Source organism: Limulus polyphemus, unplaced genomic scaffold, assembly GCF_000517525.1.
Source record: "Limulus polyphemus unplaced genomic scaffold, Limulus_polyphemus-2.1.2 Scaffold103, whole genome shotgun sequence".
Taxonomy (NCBI): domain Eukaryota; kingdom Metazoa; phylum Arthropoda; class Merostomata; order Xiphosura; family Limulidae; genus Limulus; species Limulus polyphemus.
In genome coordinates this window covers 981,961-1,002,068 of record NW_013665713.1, presented here as the reverse complement: position 1 = coordinate 1,002,068, position 20,108 = coordinate 981,961, and the positions used below count along the sequence as shown (strand labels likewise).

General features: G+C 34.7%; 1 protein-coding gene across 2 annotated transcripts in view; it reads right to left on the bottom strand.

Annotated features, from left to right (window-relative positions):
• The window catches only part of LOC106470380 (glypican-5-like), a 154,508-nt gene that overhangs the window by 105,788 nt on the left and 28,612 nt on the right, over window positions 1–20,108 (bottom strand). For both annotated transcript variants that reach the window (XM_013930933.2, XM_022399754.1), the window contains exon 3: window positions 7,051–7,745. In XM_013930933.2, the coding sequence (XP_013786387.1) occupies window positions 7,051–7,745 (695 nt within the window). The remainder of the gene's footprint in view (window positions 1–7,050; window positions 7,746–20,108) is intronic.

Below are 20,108 nucleotides of genomic sequence, written 5' to 3'. Positions count from 1 at the left end.
CTCTCGCTGAGCATTGGCTATTATATTATTTCCCTGTCATTGTTCCCATCTTCGTTAAAAGGCGTAAGATGACAAAAACAAGATCTTGAAGAATCTGTCAATATACTACTAAAACTCTGAGATTGCTAGATTGTTTGTTTGCTTATTTTCTCAGTCGAAAAATCATTCACACTACCGTTCGCGCTCTTTACGAAACTTCTTACTCTCACCAAAACCAGAGAAAATACGTTGATTAGCTCTTTACAAAACTTCATTGGGCCACGGGTTACCGAGTCAGTGCCGTTTTTTGGGTCACTTTTATTAAGATTTTTAGCATGTGTAATTTTACATCACACTACCGTTCGCGCTCTTTACGAAACTTCTTCTTTCAAATCTATTTCCCTGTCAATGTTCCCATCTTCATTAAAAGGCGCAAGAAGACAAAAACAAGATCTTGAAGAATTCCTCAATAATGTGCCTTGGGTATGGTAGGTGATTCTAAGAAAAAATAAAGTGTTACTGTTTCTTATTTGTAGAAGGTTTAAGGGGAAAGACCACAATATAATGAACTAATTCATCACAATACCTGAAAACTCTGACTTCACTTTTTTGAAAAATGAAATTGTCTTCCTTTTACTCCCGATCAACAATGAAATATCTTTTCTTGAATTACGAATAACACGAATGGATTAAAATATTTTATTAAATTATCTCAAAATAAAGCTTCATTTCTGTGCAATATTGAAATTACCTTGAATTCTTCATAACCTCTTAATAGTGGGTTACCCAACGGGTCACTGGTTGTCTAGTCTTTTTTTATATGCGAGGGATTTAAATAAACAGATATATACATATATATAATGATAGACTATAACAAGAAATGATCATCATTCTAATGAATTGTTATTTTAAAACTGGTTTCAAGAATTCACAGTTATTTAAATATATTCTGTTTTGTATTATGCGTAAAGCTACCCAAAAGCTATCTATGTAGAGCCATCCCTAATTTTAAACTGATAGACTAGGAAAAAAGCAGTTAGTCCACAGCACACATAAACAACACTTTGTCTGACCGAATAGTTGGACTTTACCGTTATTCAGAAAGCACACCCAGGGTACCAAAGGGTGAGGTGCGTTTTATTGTTTTTTTGGCAACGGAATGCAAACCAGGAACCCTCGGATTCACAGTCTAGGCACGATAACCATTTTACCACAAACTTCATGTGTCAGTATTTTCATTGTAATGATGGATAGTGAAGATTCCTTTTACAGCTCTGTCTCACAAAATGTGCATGTTGAGAGGAGAATACGGAAGACGAAATCTCTGTTGCCAAATGTGAAAAATTAAACACACACACATCATAATTGTTTTAATATTTCAGTTGAGCAACTCCAAAAACATCATTTTTGTTTGCCATGCACAAACATCGCCCATTTTCAGTTTCTTTCTATTTGCTACTCCTCTGTAACTTTTTAAATATTTTAACTATAGAATTCATTCATACGACATAGCAATTTATTTCTAATGTTGTTTGCGATATCTAAAAATGTTAAACAAATAATTATAACAAAAGAAAGATTTGTTATTGATCATTATTATTCAGTCCAACCACTATATAGAATGTTCCGTATAAAATAACTCGGTTTTTAGCTTTATTGTCTGTTACAAGAAGGAAGTGTTATTGAGCATTATTATTCAGTCCAACCACTATAAGAATGTTCCGTATAAAATAACTCGGTTTTTAGCTTTATTTTCTGTTACAAGAAGGAAGTGTTATTGATCATTATTAATCAGTCCAACCACTATAAGAATGTTCCGTATAAAATAACTCGGTTTTTAGCTTTATTGTCTGTTACAAGAAGGAAGTGTTATTGAGCATTATTATTCTGTCCAACCACTATAAGAATGTTCCGTATAAAATAACTCGGTTTTTAGCTTTATTGTCTGTTACAAGAAGGAAGTGTTATTGAGCATTATTATTCTGTCCAACCACTATAAGAATGTTCCGTATAAAATAACTCGGTTTTTAGCTTTATTGTCCGTTACAAGAAGGAAGTGTAAGTAACAGGAAAACAGTCAGAGTCAGATCTCTTACAAGATTTAACACCAACCCTTTTCAATGCCAAAAGCAGCCATTTGGAGCTTAATTGTGATGAAAAAAAAAAGCTCCTTATATGGAACACTTTTTTTATGAGCAGCACACGCGAATATCTGCATCAAGATTACATTTCATGTATTTTCAAAATGAAATTAGGCCCGGCATGGCCAGGTGGTTGAGGCGTTCGATACGCAATCTGAGGGTCGCGGGTTCGAATCCCCGTCCCATCAAACATGCTCGCCCTTTCAGGCGTTACGATCAATCCCACTATTTGTTGGTAAAAGAGTAGCCCAAGAGTTGGCGGTGGGTGGTGAAGACTAGCTGCATTCCCTCTAGTCTTACACTGCTAAATTAGGGACGGCTTGAGCAGATAGCCCTCGTGTAGCTTTGTGCGAAATTCAAAACAAACCAAGATGAAATTATATTACTATGTTATGACCAGATGGACAAATATTTCACACAAAGCACTTATAAATTATAACTTATATTTCTAGAAAAACTTTGTTGTTTTTAGCTCAAAACTACACAATGGGCTATCTGCGCTCTGTTCACCGCGTAGAATCGAACCCCGGATTTTAACAATTTAAATCCATAAACTTACCACTGACCCAACGGTGGACTTTTAGAAAAACAAGTTTTTCAAATTTTAATTTAAAAGAAAATAAATTTTAACTAATCCCAAAAATGTTATTTTCTATTTTCATTAATTATATTCAAATCGTTACCGAAATCACTGAGTAAATAAAAATAAGCTTTCCTGAGTCGTGAATTATCAGCTTAGATTTTAAAAATCCAGCATAGTTTTTCTTTTTCTTGGAAAAAATGAATTACTCATATAAAATATTATTACTCATCATTCCATCTTTAATAAATCTTTGAATGAATAGCTTTTGCTGTCATAAAATCTTATCATAATACATTAAAAAAATCCTCAAATAATCAAAATCCGATTCCAAACTCTCAGACATATATAGAATTTAATTTTCCTTCGCTAAAGCCGTGAGTCAGACATTCTACTGGCGACACATTATCGCGACCAGACAAGTGAGATCAGCCGCTGCTAAAGAAATCATGACCCTATTTCTTAATTCATGAAGTGAAAGCGAACTTATTTAGTTGGTAAAATAAAATTAGCAAGAGGTCATTTGCCTTTAATTAACTTATGCGTGAACTTACTTTATCGTATTTATATAAATCAAATCAAAACCTTTTTTTCAGGTGGCCTTTTGCTCTTCGCATATTGAGCACACTTTGGAATTAACATGTGGTTGTATATAGTTATTTATGCATGTCATTAGATCTTAGCATCCACTAAAATTATTCGTAGTTGTCTGTGAAGAATAAAGCCTAATCCACATACAGTATGTATGAAAAGCTTCTAAGCTTTTGGTTTAGCTTTAGTTTGTTTATAGTTAAGCACAAAGCTACACAATGGGCTATCTGTGCTCTGCCCACCACAGGTATAGAAACCCGTTGTAAGTCCGCAGACATACTGCTGTGCTACTGGGGGGCACATAAAAGAGCAAACTCTATAAAGTTACATGTTGTGTGTCCTAATATAAAACTTGGACGTTTATATATACAGTATATATATATATGTATCACGTTTTTATATGGTTGACTATTTTATTCTAACTTGGCCCTTTTTGATACGTATTTTTTGTTTGGAGCCTTATTTTGAAATTAAATACAAATAATATTCCACTCGAAGTGGTATCCGAATCCCAGCAGTCAGGAAAAGATATTAACAAAAATAGACCACAACTACATTTTCTGATTTCAGGTTTTCAACAAGCTCCTAGTCCCTCATCAGTTTTAACCTAGTGGCTGTGGAGCGTAATCACCACCAGCCAAAGTATCAAAACATATTCATAAAACAATTAACATATGTACTGCAGTTATCAAATCCTAGTGCCGATCAACCTTTGTTTGCCATGTTCTTCTTTGCCTCTTCAACAACAACAAAAAAAGCAATAATTTACCATTTTTGACTGCTGTTTATTTTTCTAGTCCTAAAACAGACATGAAGCTGCTGTTTCTAATATGATGCAAGTATTTAGATCTGTTTAGAAACATAACAACAGTGGAATTTTTGTAACAGTTGTGGCAAAACCACAGATTTGGCCAAAAGCTCAGCCCTTGTATATAAAGTCACGTAGTGTTACTCATCTTCTAGCATTATTGAACTCATAACGTGCATCCAGATCTTTCAAAAACGAGATAGGCTTTTACACAATTCTATTTTGTTAAATAGTGAGCGATAAGTACACGATAAAATCCTGTTGGAACAAAATAAGGTAATAGAAATGTTTTCTAACACAATGACATTATAAAGACAACCAAAATGTGAAGTGGAATCATAGGTACTGTAGTACTTATAGTAAACAAAACTTTATAAGCAATTTACACATATTGTTGAGTAGTATATAAACCAACTACAGAGTAAAAAGCCACCAAAGCACGTGAGAAAGTCGGGGGAGTAAAAACAACATTTTCACAAAATCACAAATTTGTCAGTCTGACTAACTGACTAACGTTGTTGGAAAGGCATACCTCTCTCCTTCCTTCACCTTATGCAAATCTGAATGCACATGATTTAATTACGCTACCTTTGCTAAAAGTGTTTTTCTTAGTTTTAATTATAACCTTGGTAATAAAAAGTAATAACAATAACCATTTTGCAAAACTACTAACGAGCTAACAATACACTAGTAGCCATATTCTATGATTAAGAGTATGCTCTGTGAGTTGCCAAGTAACAATCCGCCCTCATATCACGTGCAGATGCGCGATTTGTTATGCGCACGTGCTACGTGATCAGACTGATACTGTATCAGCTACATAAAAAACTTGGACTATTTAGATTCCCTATATCTAGGTTTTAACTATGATCTAACATTTTAAAGCAAAATATTCAGTTCTATACATCTGAGTCGAGAGTTCTGTGTTGGACAGAGCAATTCTATTATAGCAGTCGATGTCTAAGACGTTTTACGGAAAGACGAACTCTACCACTGCCGAAGTCTGACACGGCTTTGCTCGAGTGCTCTGGACTTAATACAAAAACGATAAGTTGTATATTTTACCTTTGCATTGTTTTCAAACTATGTGTGTCCTATTGACATCTAAGGTGGTACTTGAAATAGTGCGATTTTTTAAATATGTCTTTAAAAGAAATAAAACGAGAAAAAATGGGAAAATCTTATGTTTGTAACCTTGAAAAGTCTTTCTCCTAGTGAAGAGAGCATTACTGCAAGAACATAGGTAAGGTTAGAAACAGTAATGCTGAATATGCGAAACAAACCCTAGCCATTAATCCAGCCAAGAAAGAGATTGCCATCCTGGCTAGATGGAAGAAACATTACATCAAAGATATCAGCAAAAGCCAGGAACTGTCGAGAGGTAGCTCTAAGAAAAGCTACGAGAAGGATAGGCCTAGAGACCATTTACTCTTGAGACTTAGCACAAAGACAAGCTATGAGAAGGATGGGTATAGAGCCCATTCACTCTCGAGACTCTGCACCAAGAAAAGCTACGAGAAGGATAGGCCTAGAGTACAGCCACTCTCGAGACTTAGCACCAAAATGCTATGAGACAAGTGTAAACAATTGTAAATAAAAAAATTAGGAAGTAGGAATGGGCAAGATAACATTACAACATTTGGTGCTTTTTGACACAGTGCAACCTCAAAGTGGGTGTGGCCATCGATCCGCCCATTCCTACTTTGTCTTTTACTTTAAAGTTTGGTCCAGTTATATACTTGAATTGAGTTTTATCGGTAGCTAATCCTTTCTGAATATTCAACAAATTTAAATATTTCAAAAATCAGCGGTTTTGATACTATTCTGTTGGCGCACCTCTGACCAGTCAGATAGATATAATGTCTTCCATAAGTAAAAGGCTTCCTTGGCAGTGGGGTTCGGCACACAGTGTGTGCGGTTGGGATGCTATTATCTTCTTACTGGAAACCTCGTATAGGCCTCAAGAGAAAGGCTTGTTAAAAGTCGTTATCAGTCTAATAGTGATGTAACGTTAAACAAACGATTTACATATTACGCTTCACCAGCACATGGCATTACATATACCATAACGCATGCAGAGTATTCCCATACTGAGATGACCAACAAAAAAGTGAATGATGATCTAGATTAAATGACACAACACTAACGTAACGAAAGCAACAGGCTGGGTGCATCAAATAAGGAATGCAACGCTAATTAAATCAACGTACAATAAATATACCAACATAACTTTCCAAAATATTAAAGTTTAGTGAAGACCCTACTGAACTGAATAATTAATTCAAAATACAATAACATTAAGAGGGGGGTCGATACTATGTTTCGAAACCTTCTAATTATTAACATCAGAATTATCAAATTGCCATGCACGTACACTTACTGGACATTTTGCACACCAACATATTAAAAGCTTATCAAAGCTAGGTCGTAAAATTGCATTATAAGTTTATTTATTGATAGTATTAAGTACGATAAAGTTTAGCCCTAACTAAACTAAAGCAAAAAAACGTATACAAGTTACAATGTTTATTCATATCTTTATCGAATATTTGGCCATACTTAATAAAGGCTTAACTAATGTTAAGGCTAAGACAAGTGGACTTAGAGATTTCGGTGTCTGAGATTAGAATTATTTCGTGTTATTCTAGAGATCCTGTATTTATAGAAGTACTCTTGCAATGAAGATAATAATGTGAACGTAAATGTTTTGCACGTCTCTGCCGGATAAAATTAATATAGTTAATCTGTTTTATCTAAGATCACAATCAACTGCAATCAATGAAAATAAAACAAATTTTTAACTGCTTTAATGGCAACGAATAAACGACCAGTTTCTCTTCTCTTTCTTTTTTTTTTTAGAAAACTAACCTGGTCACTACGAATTTAGAGCAATATGTGATTGCTAACTTTTGTCGTGCAAATATCTAACAAGTTTTTTTAGGTTATCTTACCTTCTTTGTCACTTCAGGTCCATTTTCCATCGCATACATTATGGATTCTGATATTTTAGCATCCAGAAGATTCATCACTTTTTCAATATTAGAGGAATCAGCCATTCCAGTTGCCACCCGGTCTAATGCACTCACGTAATCACTCCATGGTTTGTCAAGTTCTGCTACTTTAGCTAAACATCCATGACCCACATTCAAACAGAACCCACTACACGGTTTGGATGAAACTAGCCGTTGGCAGTGAGCACAATACGTTAACCTTACAAGAGCCTTATTACAATCTGGCCCAAAGTCCATATGTTCGGTAGTGTTTATAACCTCTACACCAAGATTCAAAGCTTGTAGAAGAGAACGAGCAACGTCAAATGAACGAACAATCTGAAGAGAAATAAGCATGGGTTTGTCCCCAAACGGTTTAATTTCCGATGTTTTCTCTTTCAAGCAGGTCTTGTAGTCATCACTGACTTCTTTGAGATCTGGGTTGATGATATAGTGATAAACAATGGGAAAGAGAGATCTGAAGAAAGAGGCAACGTGCACTTCAAGATTGGTGTCCTTACCTTTTAGGTAAGCCAAAAGATCGGCAAACAACTGCTCAGTTGGTAAACGAGCCACAGACTCCATCTTCTGGTAAGTTTGGGAAAACAGTGTTTGAGTGTTGTTTTCTGCAAGCCTCGTCATATCTTGAAATTTTTCTGCAAAGAATAAACCATTTTTAAATTACCAAATACCCTTTATTCAACCAATGAAATCCAAATCACAAAGGTTTCAATAGTACAGACGAGATTTTTAGTAACTGACATCATATGACTACATCACTTACGGCCAAACTTCAGTCCAAAGAATTCTTGGTTAGTTTCTTACAAAAATGCTAACTTTAAGAACATTCTACATTTATGGTTTCAATATTCTAATTTCATGTGACTAACCTCATCATTAAGAAACAATTTAGGTTAATCTCAACCTTTATAACGCAAAGGAGAATTATAACAAATCATACTCATGCTATGCAAGTAGATATTTCCGAATTATTGTTATTCGTTTCTATCCTGTCTGTTCACAACACCAACAAACCTTGGTGTCAGTTTTTCAACCAACCAACTATCACAATTGTAAAATAATCAAGTATACATCGTATCATGAGACATCACGTGATTGTTTGGAAACCAAGGAATGCTACTTTATTTCAGTCATTGACTTTTCAATCAACTGTCTGCCCTAATTGCTGGTCAAGTACTTTATCCCAGCCATAACAGTTAAAAGACCATTATCGGTGCTTGGTTGATCATTAGATCTAACTGATTGCTTCTGCACTGGAATTTTCTCATTTGATTCTTTTCAAACAGTCAGTTATGTACTATCTATGTCTTCCTCCACCTTAGCTGGCATGAGATTGTAAATACCAGTGATCTTATGATCATAGCCCACCTTTGATTCCTGAAGTAAACAGAGTTCTCCACAGCTTCAACAGTGACATAGTTTTTAAAACTGTCAACATGTTTTGCACGTATCTGTACTCCACGTGACCGCTGCAACCCAAAGTTATCTTCATTGTTCGGCCAATAAATCAGTAACAGACTGCGCTAACGTATTGACCATCAGTTAAGTTTAGCCAACTTGATGATGTAATCAATAATGACTAGTAGTACATATTACCTTTTTCGGTTTGAGAAAGAGGACTGGGTATGTAAAAGGCGATTCTTTCCAAAGGAGAACCTACCTCTCTGAGTTAATTTTATCTCCGGGCAACACACTAAGTACAATGTCTAGAGCACCATATAACGTATTCATGTACTTGGGAGTGAGGACAGAAAAACTGTTTCCACGGATTGGCACAACACTTCCTTATGTCCTCCAATCCTTACATTATAGAAAGTCTGAAAGATTTTCCTTTTTAAATCTATGGGAACAACCGCATGCAGAAACCGCATAAACATTTAAAAAACATTAGCTAAGTATACCCGAATAAAGATGTATTCTAAACTAGTTGTGGAAGATTGAAATAAATAACTATTTCAGCTACAGCATGACTAGGTTATAGGTTCCTATTCATTGCCCAGAAATAGTTAATTGTTTCCAATAAAATAAAGCACCAGACGGTATTACTAAATGTCGATGGATTGGAAAGTTTGTATCACTTAGTATTTTTCTTATAAAAAATAAATTTGAGTTAGATATTTGAAAAATATTAAATCATTATTTTGGGGAAATATATGAATTATAATATGATCCATTTACCACTTTTTTTTACTGCAAAATTAACTGATTTGCCAGTTCAACCCATGGTACAGACATAGGGACCCCGTAAATGACATAGGAGAAGAGATTATCCGAACGGCGATCCCTATGTCGTCCCCATGGTGACCCTAAGGATACATGTCATTTTGGTGAGAGTCGGTCCAGCCGTTTGCCAGTTATAAACGGAACATACACACAGGTTTTTGTCAAATGAAAGGTTAGAGACATATTAATCTAAATAGCATTAAGAAGATCGGATCACCCCTATACTTATAGAAATTAATAAAAACCCTATAACCCGAGCGCTTTCGAAAGGTGTACCTTTCTTCTTCAGGGGCAAACTGGGAAAATGGTTATAGGGTTTTTATTCATTTCTATCAATACTTCTTGAACCTACATGTTTTTCTAATATCATGAACCCTATACTTTATATGGACTTTGTTTGAGAATATTTAATGGCTAATGATCTTAATATTCTCACAGGTAATCTAGTGTAACGGTAGTCAGAAAAATATTTTTTCTCTCACCCGTCCAACACATCTTCGGATAAAGACCACTTCTCCCCCCCACACACACACACACACTGGGGAAGCAGAACCTATTCAAGTTCGTGGACTTCGCCCTTAAATAGAACAACGTTGTTAACTCTTTTCATTCACTGATATTTTGATAACATTTCTACTTCAAAATAAATTTAAGTAAGCATCATTTGTTTGTTTGTTTTTAAGCCTATAACTATACAATTGGCTATCTCTGCTGTACCACAGACATCGAAGTTTGGTTTTTAGCGTTATATGCCTTCAGATTTAACGTTGAGTCACTCGGAGGATGGGCGGGTGAGGCATAAATATCCTTAACTAAGCCAATGAAACAAAATCTAATTATTGTACATCTTACAAGGTTCAAATTGTGTTATACACCATCTGAAGCTGTTACGAATCGTAAAACAGATGAAATGGTTTTTCAACATCCAGAACCAATACATACGTTTCATGTTTGATATCTATGGCTTCCCATCATCTAGGCGTAAACCATATTCATCCTTCAGAGCCAACAGATATATTTAGTGTCAGCTATCTGGTCTTTCAAGAACTAGGTACGGAATAAATCTACCTTCTAGGAGCAATTAAGATTTTTTTTATAAACTATCTAGGCCTTCCAATAACTTAGATACACAAATATTCACTCTCCAGAACCAGAAATATGACAAATTTAATATTACTTATCGTGGCTTTACAAGCTCTATATCTCCGTCCAACATTCAGTTCTTTCGAGAGAATTCAGATATCTAGATTTTCTGTCGATAACTGTATATGTGTGTATCAGGTATATTATTTCTTCAACAAAACATAAATATTCAGGCTTTTCAGCGTAGGAAGCGGGGGGAGAGCCTTTTCAACCTGGGGAACCAGGCCTGACACATTTCAGCCCAAGATGTGTGATAAAACTGTGTCTCTCTGTGATTTTATTGACTAATTTAAGCCCCAAAATCTTGCAACTAATGTCACCAATTTTAACTTCTTACAATGTCTTTGTTATAGCTGCAGTGTGGAGACAATGCAGATACAAGATCCAACAGTCAGCAGCCATTTGCATTGTTTCTGTGTGTTTTATTCTCTTTCAGTATTACTTTATGATATTTTGTGGGTCAACATAATAAAACTTTTTTTTTTCTTTTACTATTATTAAGTGCAAATAATGGACAACAAAATAAAGAATACAAAAATAATAAGCACAGAAACTTTCATTTAATTTTTAACTTTCTCTAATATGGTTTCACACCACATGTAAAATAATGAATGATGTGTGTGTGGTTGTGTATTTGGTTATGTGTGACTGTTCCAACATCTTGTTCAAGGTTGTATAACATAATGTAACCAAAGTTTGAAATTTTGCATGTACATTAAGACTTGTCCTTAGGCCTAAACGGAATTCAGAGAAAAACAAATAAAAGGTATATTGGTTCAGTCAATATTTTTGCTATTATCTCTACTGTAGTGAACAATTTAGTATTTAACAAAGGAGCATGATAATGCTACAGCAGCTTGTGGGAAGGATGGAGTTCAAGGAAGCATTATTTCTTTCTTCAATAAAGAACGTGCTGAAAATGACAGTATTCAGGAAGGTTGTGCTAGATTACAGAAAACTGTTGCTAAGGTAAAGGAATTTTAGAACATTATTTCCTAAAGTAGTATCACAGAACTCTGAGAAACTTTAATTAAGCCATGAATGATATAAAATAACTTAATGGAATGATTAGCTTTTGTATGTGTTAATAAAATAAAATGTTGCTTAATAAAATGCTTAATATTTTACTGAAACTTTCAACTGTGAAATAATTATGCCATTGTATGAGAATGTGCTTACTTTGCATACTACCGTGTCTTAAAATAATAGAAACAGGTTAGCATGTAGAGCACCTCCCTGCATATATAGTGAGAGAGAAATATTTTACTCTTTATGAAAATAATACCCTTTCTACCAATTTATGTCATGTTTATCTAACACTGAGGAATTACCATGTACTGCCATGAATGATAATCATATTTTGAATTTCAGTTACATTCATATCTGGGACTCCACATACTGAAAGTAAGTTAATAAAGTAAATTAAATTAGCATTTGCTAAGTTGTATCCTTGGTGAAGGCTGTATTAATACCCCTATTACAGGCGTGGTTTTTATAATTTTTCACCGTATTTTGTAGCAATAACGGTACTATCTTACAGCTTAGAAAATGTGGGAGTGGTTATTATTCGTTTAAATATTAGCTGTATGGTATTCCCTGAAAATCTAACCAACTTATTTCTCTTCCATTTTTTAAAGATTTATCCATGTAAAACTTTAAAGCTGTATTTAGGCTAATTATTGTATAAGTTTTAAACTGCCAGATTGCTTTCTATTTACACTAAAGTTTAAAGGTTTTGTATAGTAGTATTATATTAGAGAATGAGTTCCATATATGCCTTGGATGAATGCAAGCTATTACATATAAGTGCAGGTGCCTAGTTACAGAAAGTTACGTGTCTGTATGTGCTCTGATATTTTATGATTGTCAAAAAATGTACATGATGGCATTTTTATTTTCAGGTTGATATGTGTACTAATGTAATACGTAATGCTGAGTGTTGCCAGCTGGAAAATGTACCTTTAAAACCAAGTGATCCTGCTATACATACAAAAACAGACAAAGAGTACGTATCAAATGGCAAATTGAGGAGGAGGAGGAAACTGAATGATTTCACGATTATCTTTGGTTAACATATTATACAACAGAAAACAAACTTTTCTGTCACCATTCCTGCCATGCTGTGAAAGAAAATCTGAGGTTACTTAGCAAAAATGCTGAAAAAGCTTTTACAGAAAAGATATTTCAGAATTAGAGGAAAACGATTGAAAAGTTCAAAGGTTTTGAAAAACCTTGCTGCTAACAAAGGAGCGTTACCAAGACGACAGCAATGATGAAAGACCTTGATATTTCTGCCCAACTTCATGAACATGCAAAGCTTGTGCAGCTTGGATACTACAAAGGTCTAATAATTTAATTATCATCGCTAATATTTTTGCTAAGATAGGGTTTTCCATATGATGTCACAATGAAGTATAAGGCAACTTGCTTTAATTAATGAAACTTGGGCAAGAATAATGTTCTGAACTGAAATAGTGGTTGGACGAGAAGAAACATATTGTAAATGAACGTACAACGCTAATAGGAAATAATGCATTAAGAATTTAATTAAAGGATGTTCAAGCTTCGAAGTATTACTCTGTAATTGCTGATGAAGTTACTGATGTTACAATGTAGGGATATTTGAATATATCAGTTCCTTATGTTAATAATAAATACGAAGTGTTTGAAGAACCACTTAGATTTATGGTCATGCCCTATATCACAAGTGATGTTCTAACTATTGCCTTGAAAGATGTATTAATAAGAAGCTCACCTCCAACCAATAAATGTCGTGGTCAAGCATATGACGGTGCCATGAATATGCAAGGCCACCGTTCTGGTTTAGGTACTCGAGTTCAGGAAGAAGAATCAGCTGCAGTAAAAGTCCATTGCTTGGCTCATTGCGTTAAGATACGCTAACAAGATGTACCTTTCTTGGACTGAAGCTTTCTCACCTGGTATTCAGTGCATCTGAACAATTATACATCACCATACAAGCAAAAAATACATCTATTCAAGGCGCATTAAAAGCAGCATCCTATGCTAAAGTTTAACAGGCAACAAAGACATGATTCTGCATTTGATGTTATTCTTTTTTATATGAAACTGTAGTAGCAGAAGCAGAAACAAACCCTGCCAAGGTACAAAAGATCACCAAAGAGATTCGATGATGGGGCACCCCCAATTAAATTTGAAAATGCAAAACAATACTTCAAATTGCAATACTTGGAAATATGAGACCCCCTAACTGGATATCTAGAAAGTAGGTGTGTGACCAACCAACAATTTCAGTACTAATAGATATAGAAAACCTCCTAATCAAATATGCAAATGGTGAAGTGGTAATTATATACGAATTTATAACAACACTGTACAAAAATGATTTGGATTTTGATCGGCTTGAGATCCAGTTGAAAATTTTACAAGATTTAGTCAGGGAAATTAAAAAGCAGGAGACAACTGTATGATGATAAAGTTGACCAGCGGCTACTGCCATATCCGAACGTGGCAACTCTGTCCTTAGAAGAATAGAAACGTATCTCATGAGTACAATGGCTCCTAAGATGTTTTTAAAAAGAGAGAACCAATAGTTCAAACTTACAAGATATCGCAGAAACTTTGATAAGCGTAAATGACACTTGAGGAAAATACTTTGGAGAATTTTAATTGTATTTTATGTAAGATTTCTTAATTTTTTGGTAAAGATTCAATAAAGACGTCAGTCAATGATCAAGACTAACCATTTAATGAATTATTCATTTTGTAATTCATACAACTATGACATAATGGTATAGTAAAAGTATTAGAGAATGCTATAGAGAAAAAATATTTTAAAAATTAGTGCAGTAAAAATACATCATAATTATAAAAATTACTCCTAGAAAAAGCAGAAGAATGCATACAATTTAATTCATAGTTTCCAGGGGCATAATGGGGGCTCCTATAGCGCACATCCTTCGCTCGGTCAAATAAACCTTTGGTCTTCCCCACATTTAACTTGCCTCCTACACCTCTGCTTTCTAACAATTATATAACCCTAAATATCATGGCTTTTTAATAAATATCATACATTTAAGCCTCTTACTATCACAAAACTAAAACTTTCTTTTGTGTTCAGTTATTTAAACTTCCAAGTACTACTATGTAGCGGATATTCTTTTCTTTCCAGAAGCATCAGGTACATCGTTCCCTAAAGCAGCAACAAATCCTGAATATCAGGTAGCTATGTTTTTCACGCAAGTCTAATATGGATTATTTCCAGCATTGACACAGTCACGTGTCTGGTATGCGCGTCTTTATTTACGCAAACATCAGTAATTGACATTTTCCAAAGATACTACCACATAAAAAAAACTCAATAATTTATGCTTTCTCTGACCACACAGATAACTGGTTTCAATTGTTGTGGTGGTTTTTGAGTACAGAGATATACAATGGGCTATCTGCGCTCTGTCCACCGTTGGAATCGAACCTCAGAGTTTACCATTGTAAATCAACAACATACTGCTGAACCTTTGGGGGAGGGACCTGGTTTTAATGATAGATTAAAGGAACTTCGAAAAAATAAGCGATAAAACAATGATAAAAATGCTAATGAAAAAGCTATTTAAAGATATCCCCGCTGCGGGCTACCATTCTTATAACAGCAACGTAAATTTTTAATACCCAATATGATAATTTCACTATTTTAGGCAATAGTTTCGCTTATATATCACAACCCAGATTTCTTACAAGTAAATGTGTAGGCTTCAATGTATTCTAAAAACACTTATTATTTTAGCAAAATTCATCAATCATTTAAAGGCCATGTAAAAATAAATCTTAATCGGCGCCAATTTTAATAATATCTATATATATTTATACCAAATATAACCATAAAAATTGTGATTCCCACGCCCAAAATATTTTAACTCACACCACAAAACCCTTTCTTCCCCCGGAAACATTTTATTATGCATTGTACCACCTAACAAGACAATGAAAGCCAATCCTGTGTCTGTTTTGTTTATTATCGTCGTAACTTGTTCACGGTTTAACTACTCTTAAAATTAATTTGCTTATAGTTATTAATTTTAAGATAAAGTGAAAACATTTATCAAGCAGACATAATTATCCCTTCACCTGTTTGAAACTTTGCTGTAACTACTTTATATATATATATATATTAATTTCAAAGAATGGAACTCGTAGCAATTCATTCATCAGCCAGATGGGTGTCTTCGTTAATTACACCCTTTACTACGCAGATTTGAAGAGCACACCTACACTCGGGTGTGCGTGTTCTTTAAATGTAAACGTGGAGCCATTGCATCCTGTTCCCTATAACAAGTAGTTTTGTAGGATCACAAACAAAGCTACCTCACTGAAATACATTCTTTGATTTGATCTGAAACAGAAAGGACAGGCATAAAAATATTTATGTAGTAGATAAGGAATTGCATCTATAAAACTTCACAAAATAGTTATAGTTGTTTAGCTTGTTGGTAAGCGCAATGGGCTATTTGTGCTTTGCCCACCGCGGGTATCGAAACCCCAATTTTAGAGTTGTAAGCATACAGACTTACCGCTGAGCCACTGGGAGTAAAAATATTATATTATGTAAGGAACAAATATATAAAACTTCCCAAAAATGTTTATAGTAAATAAGAAGTTATATCTATAAAACTTCACAAAATATATTTATAGTAAGTATTTATCACTGAGCTACTGGAGGACATGAAGAGTTGGTTGATTAGTTTTTTAGAGCAAAGACACATTAAGCTATCTGTTGTGTCCATCGTTGGGAATCGAACCCCAGATTTTAGCTAAACTTACCGGTGTCAAATTAATAAAAACGATCGGAGCGAAGGGGGATACACATATCTCTGAACACCCCAGTTGGGGAAGGGCTCTTTTCCATAACAACTAAATTCCTGCTACGATCAAAAATGCCACAGCGATATGTCTGCGGACTTACAATGCTAGATTCAGGGTTTGATACCCGTGGAGGGCAGAGCACAGATAGCCCATTGTGTAGCTTTGTGCTTAATTACAAACAAACAAGCTATGACCAAAAAACAAAAACAAAAACTTATCGTTGTCCCATTGGGGGACAACACGAACAGAAAGAGAGAAAATAAAGAAACTGCATGAGTGATACAATCAAACAGATCCATACAATTAGATACTTGTAACTTTGTTAACTGCAAGTTGTTGTTTTTTAAGTGTATGTTGGGGAATAACGCTGAAGTTGCAGTAACGACACTTCTAACAGAGAAAAATAACTACATCATTCGAGTGGATTAATTTCTTAAGTTATTTGTGGATATTAAAATCCTTCATTATAACACTCACCCGGTTTGGAAACGGAGCAAGAAACGTTGGAAAATACAATAGAAATATTACTCCATTCTTCAATAACGACTGTCTTAATTTTTCAGGGACGTTGAAACAAAGCCTTCTGGTTTTAATAATATTCGAAAATGGGTCTTTGGAGCTAACATCCAATGAACAGCATATCTAAGTGAAAGCTTCCTCATGCTCAGCAACCTCTAGCGGAGTAGGTAAACGCATTGTTATAATGAAATGCATCACCAATTGAATAAAAGGGCTAAAATGTAGTGTAAATCTGGTCCCCCAGGATATTCTTGCAGTTTCTAGTTATTATTCTGAAATGTACCTCATACAGCACAATTAAAAGTCTCCACAATTAGAAACAAGCGTCTTTGCAAATACTTGTGACGAATTTATATGAAATTTGTGAATGTAGCTCAGCTGATCAGATCGTCTTCTGTTTACTGTTCTCGAGTTTAGAGTTTGTTGCCATTAAACCACTGAACGGTCAACTATTGTATCTCCGATACAGTTTTCTCCGACACTGTTTGTTTGTTTCCAACAATGGAGTCAGCACACTGTACCTGCTGTTCCTTCCAGTTTTGCTCACAAAGTGGTTCAGTGTTTGATGGTCTCCACTGTACATGATAGTCTCAAAATGATGCCGTTACTCTCTGCAAGTGAGGTCTTATTGGTTTCAGTCCACACGCAGACATTATCTCAAGTTGTTGCTCTTACACGCCATTAATTTTTGCCGTCGTTGTTACAGATGCGTTTGCTACTGTCATCCACCTTTCAAAGTCTGATGGATCTTTCCAGGAAGACATGATGTTTGAAACTGAAGTATAAAAGTAGCTACCTCTTGTACACACACAGACTTATGCAGCTACGAATGAGGTTACATGTGGTTTAATCTGCAGGCTATTTCATTTGTATATATGAACGTGCGTGTCCTCATCTATTTCATAATGGAAATTTGAGGGGGAAAATCGCATACTATTTAGTTCGAGTTTTCGATGTTTTTTATTACTTATTATTTGTTTCAAACTAGTTATATTTACTAAAGACTGTTCCTAATCTTCTAATGTGTATGGAAAGCAACGAGTTATGATCAGTATATGTAAAAGATATATTACATGTCTTAAATGGAAAGCAACGAGTTATGATCAGTATATGTAAAAGATATATTACATGTCTTAAAACGCAGGGCTGCTGATGAAGGGTGGAATTCCCCGAAACCGGTATAACTCAATGACAAGTGGTAAATCGATGATAGACTAGGCTTCAGATTTATTTTGTAGTAAAATGCACTTTTTGCAGTAATATTCCTCATTCATCTAAGGTTCATGAGTACTTCTGAGAATTTAAAGTTACTAAATGACAACTAGAAGTGACAAAATAAATTAGTTAGGCGGTTTTTTCTCTTCAGATTTTATAGCTAAAGAAAGCATCTGTAATTTGAAGATTTTCTTAACTTGCATAACATAATACAGAAGCAATCATTATTTCGCGTCATCTGGCTTCATCAAAAGTTTTCTTGTGTTTTAATTACGTCCATATGTGTTGAGTAAAAACATCACCAACGCTTTCTTAATCATGCAATATGGCGAATGCGTTTCTCTTAGTGGTTATCACATGATAGTTTAAACAGCAAGAAAACTGAATTTATTAAAACTTGCGTAATAACATAAAACCAAGGAGGTTATTTAGAAGTCAGAAAGAAAAATGTTGATCTGAACGCTATTAAATGTTTATAATATCCAGAGTACAGTAAACAGACGTCGCTTTACTCCAATAACAGATTTGGATGTTATGAACGCGTAGTATTTATATTATCCTTCAGGGTAAAATGCATTTCTTCAGTCCATCCATGAGCTTAGTTATGTCACTTCGATTAAACATTTATATGATATTAGGAATCTAATTGTGCACTCATATTTTAAGAGCATTAAATGTCCGAGAATGTAATTCTGCAGCAGAGCATCTATTGTAGTGCTAGAACGTTTGGTACACAGAGCGCGAGTCGCCATTTTATAAATAGAAACGCATAACATGTGACGCCGCTAACAGTGAACTGATAATGTCCTATTAACAAAAACATTTTTCGGTGGTAATATGGTCAGATCTAAGGCATAAATTAACAGAAAATCAGTGTTTTTCTGACCATTACAATATGACCTTATCTTAACCTTAATGTGGGGAGTCATTCCTTTCTTGTCACGCAACGCTTATTGGCCCGGCATGGCCTGGTGGTTAGGGTGCTTGACTCGCAATCTGAGGGTCGCGGGTTCGATTCCCCTTCCCTCCAAACATGCTCGCCCTTTCAACCGTGGGAGCTTTATAATGTAATGGTCAATCCCACTATCCGTTGGTAAAAGAGTAGCCCAAGAGTTGGCAGTGGGTGGTCTCTCTTGTCTTTCACTGCTAAATTAGGGACGGCTAGCGCAGATAGTCTTCGTGTAGCCTTGTGCGAAATTCAGAACAAACCAAACCATGTTTACTTGAATCGTTTCCATTATGGCAAATTATTTCTTTACTTATAATAAAACATATTTTCAATAAATACCCAACTTATAAAAAATCACTAAATAGAGAATATGCAAGTGAATGTGGCTTTGAAGTATGAAATACACATCGTAAATTGTCAACTCCCATAGGACCACTCATGACATGAGCAAAATCCAAGTAATTAATTATTCAGACTGTTGTTTTTGCTCTCTACTTTGCACAAACTGTCGTGATCCAACCGCATACATGTTTGCGCACAACGGAATGTCATGCTGCCTTGACATTGTAGTTTTATTTAAGAACACGGCTTTTAAAAAAATAATTACTCAACGTCGATTGAAGTTCATGTTGGTGTAAACCAGTTAACGACATTAAAGATAATGCAAAATAATATGAAATACTACTTATTAAAGCACAAGACGATAAAACCGTTTATTTTGTAAAAGCAAGAAATGAAAGATCCTTATTATAATAATATTACTTGCGTTCCCAGAATAACTTAAACATTGTGATTTTCGGATCAAATTTGTAGCAATTCTATGTCCCCCAGTGGCACAGCGGTATGTCTGCGGATTTACAATGATAAAAAAACGGGTTTAGATACCCGAGGTGGGCAGAGCACAGATAGCCCATTGTGTAGCTTTGTGCTTAATTACAAACAAAGCAATTCAATTTTAGCAAAATTATTACAATTATATGACAAAATCTATATAAAAAGCGGCGTTATAGCATTAAGAAATAATGTTATGATATTAATCTTTCAATGTAAGATAAATATAAAATATTTCATAATTGAAGACACAAAAAATACAGAAAGAAACAACATTACA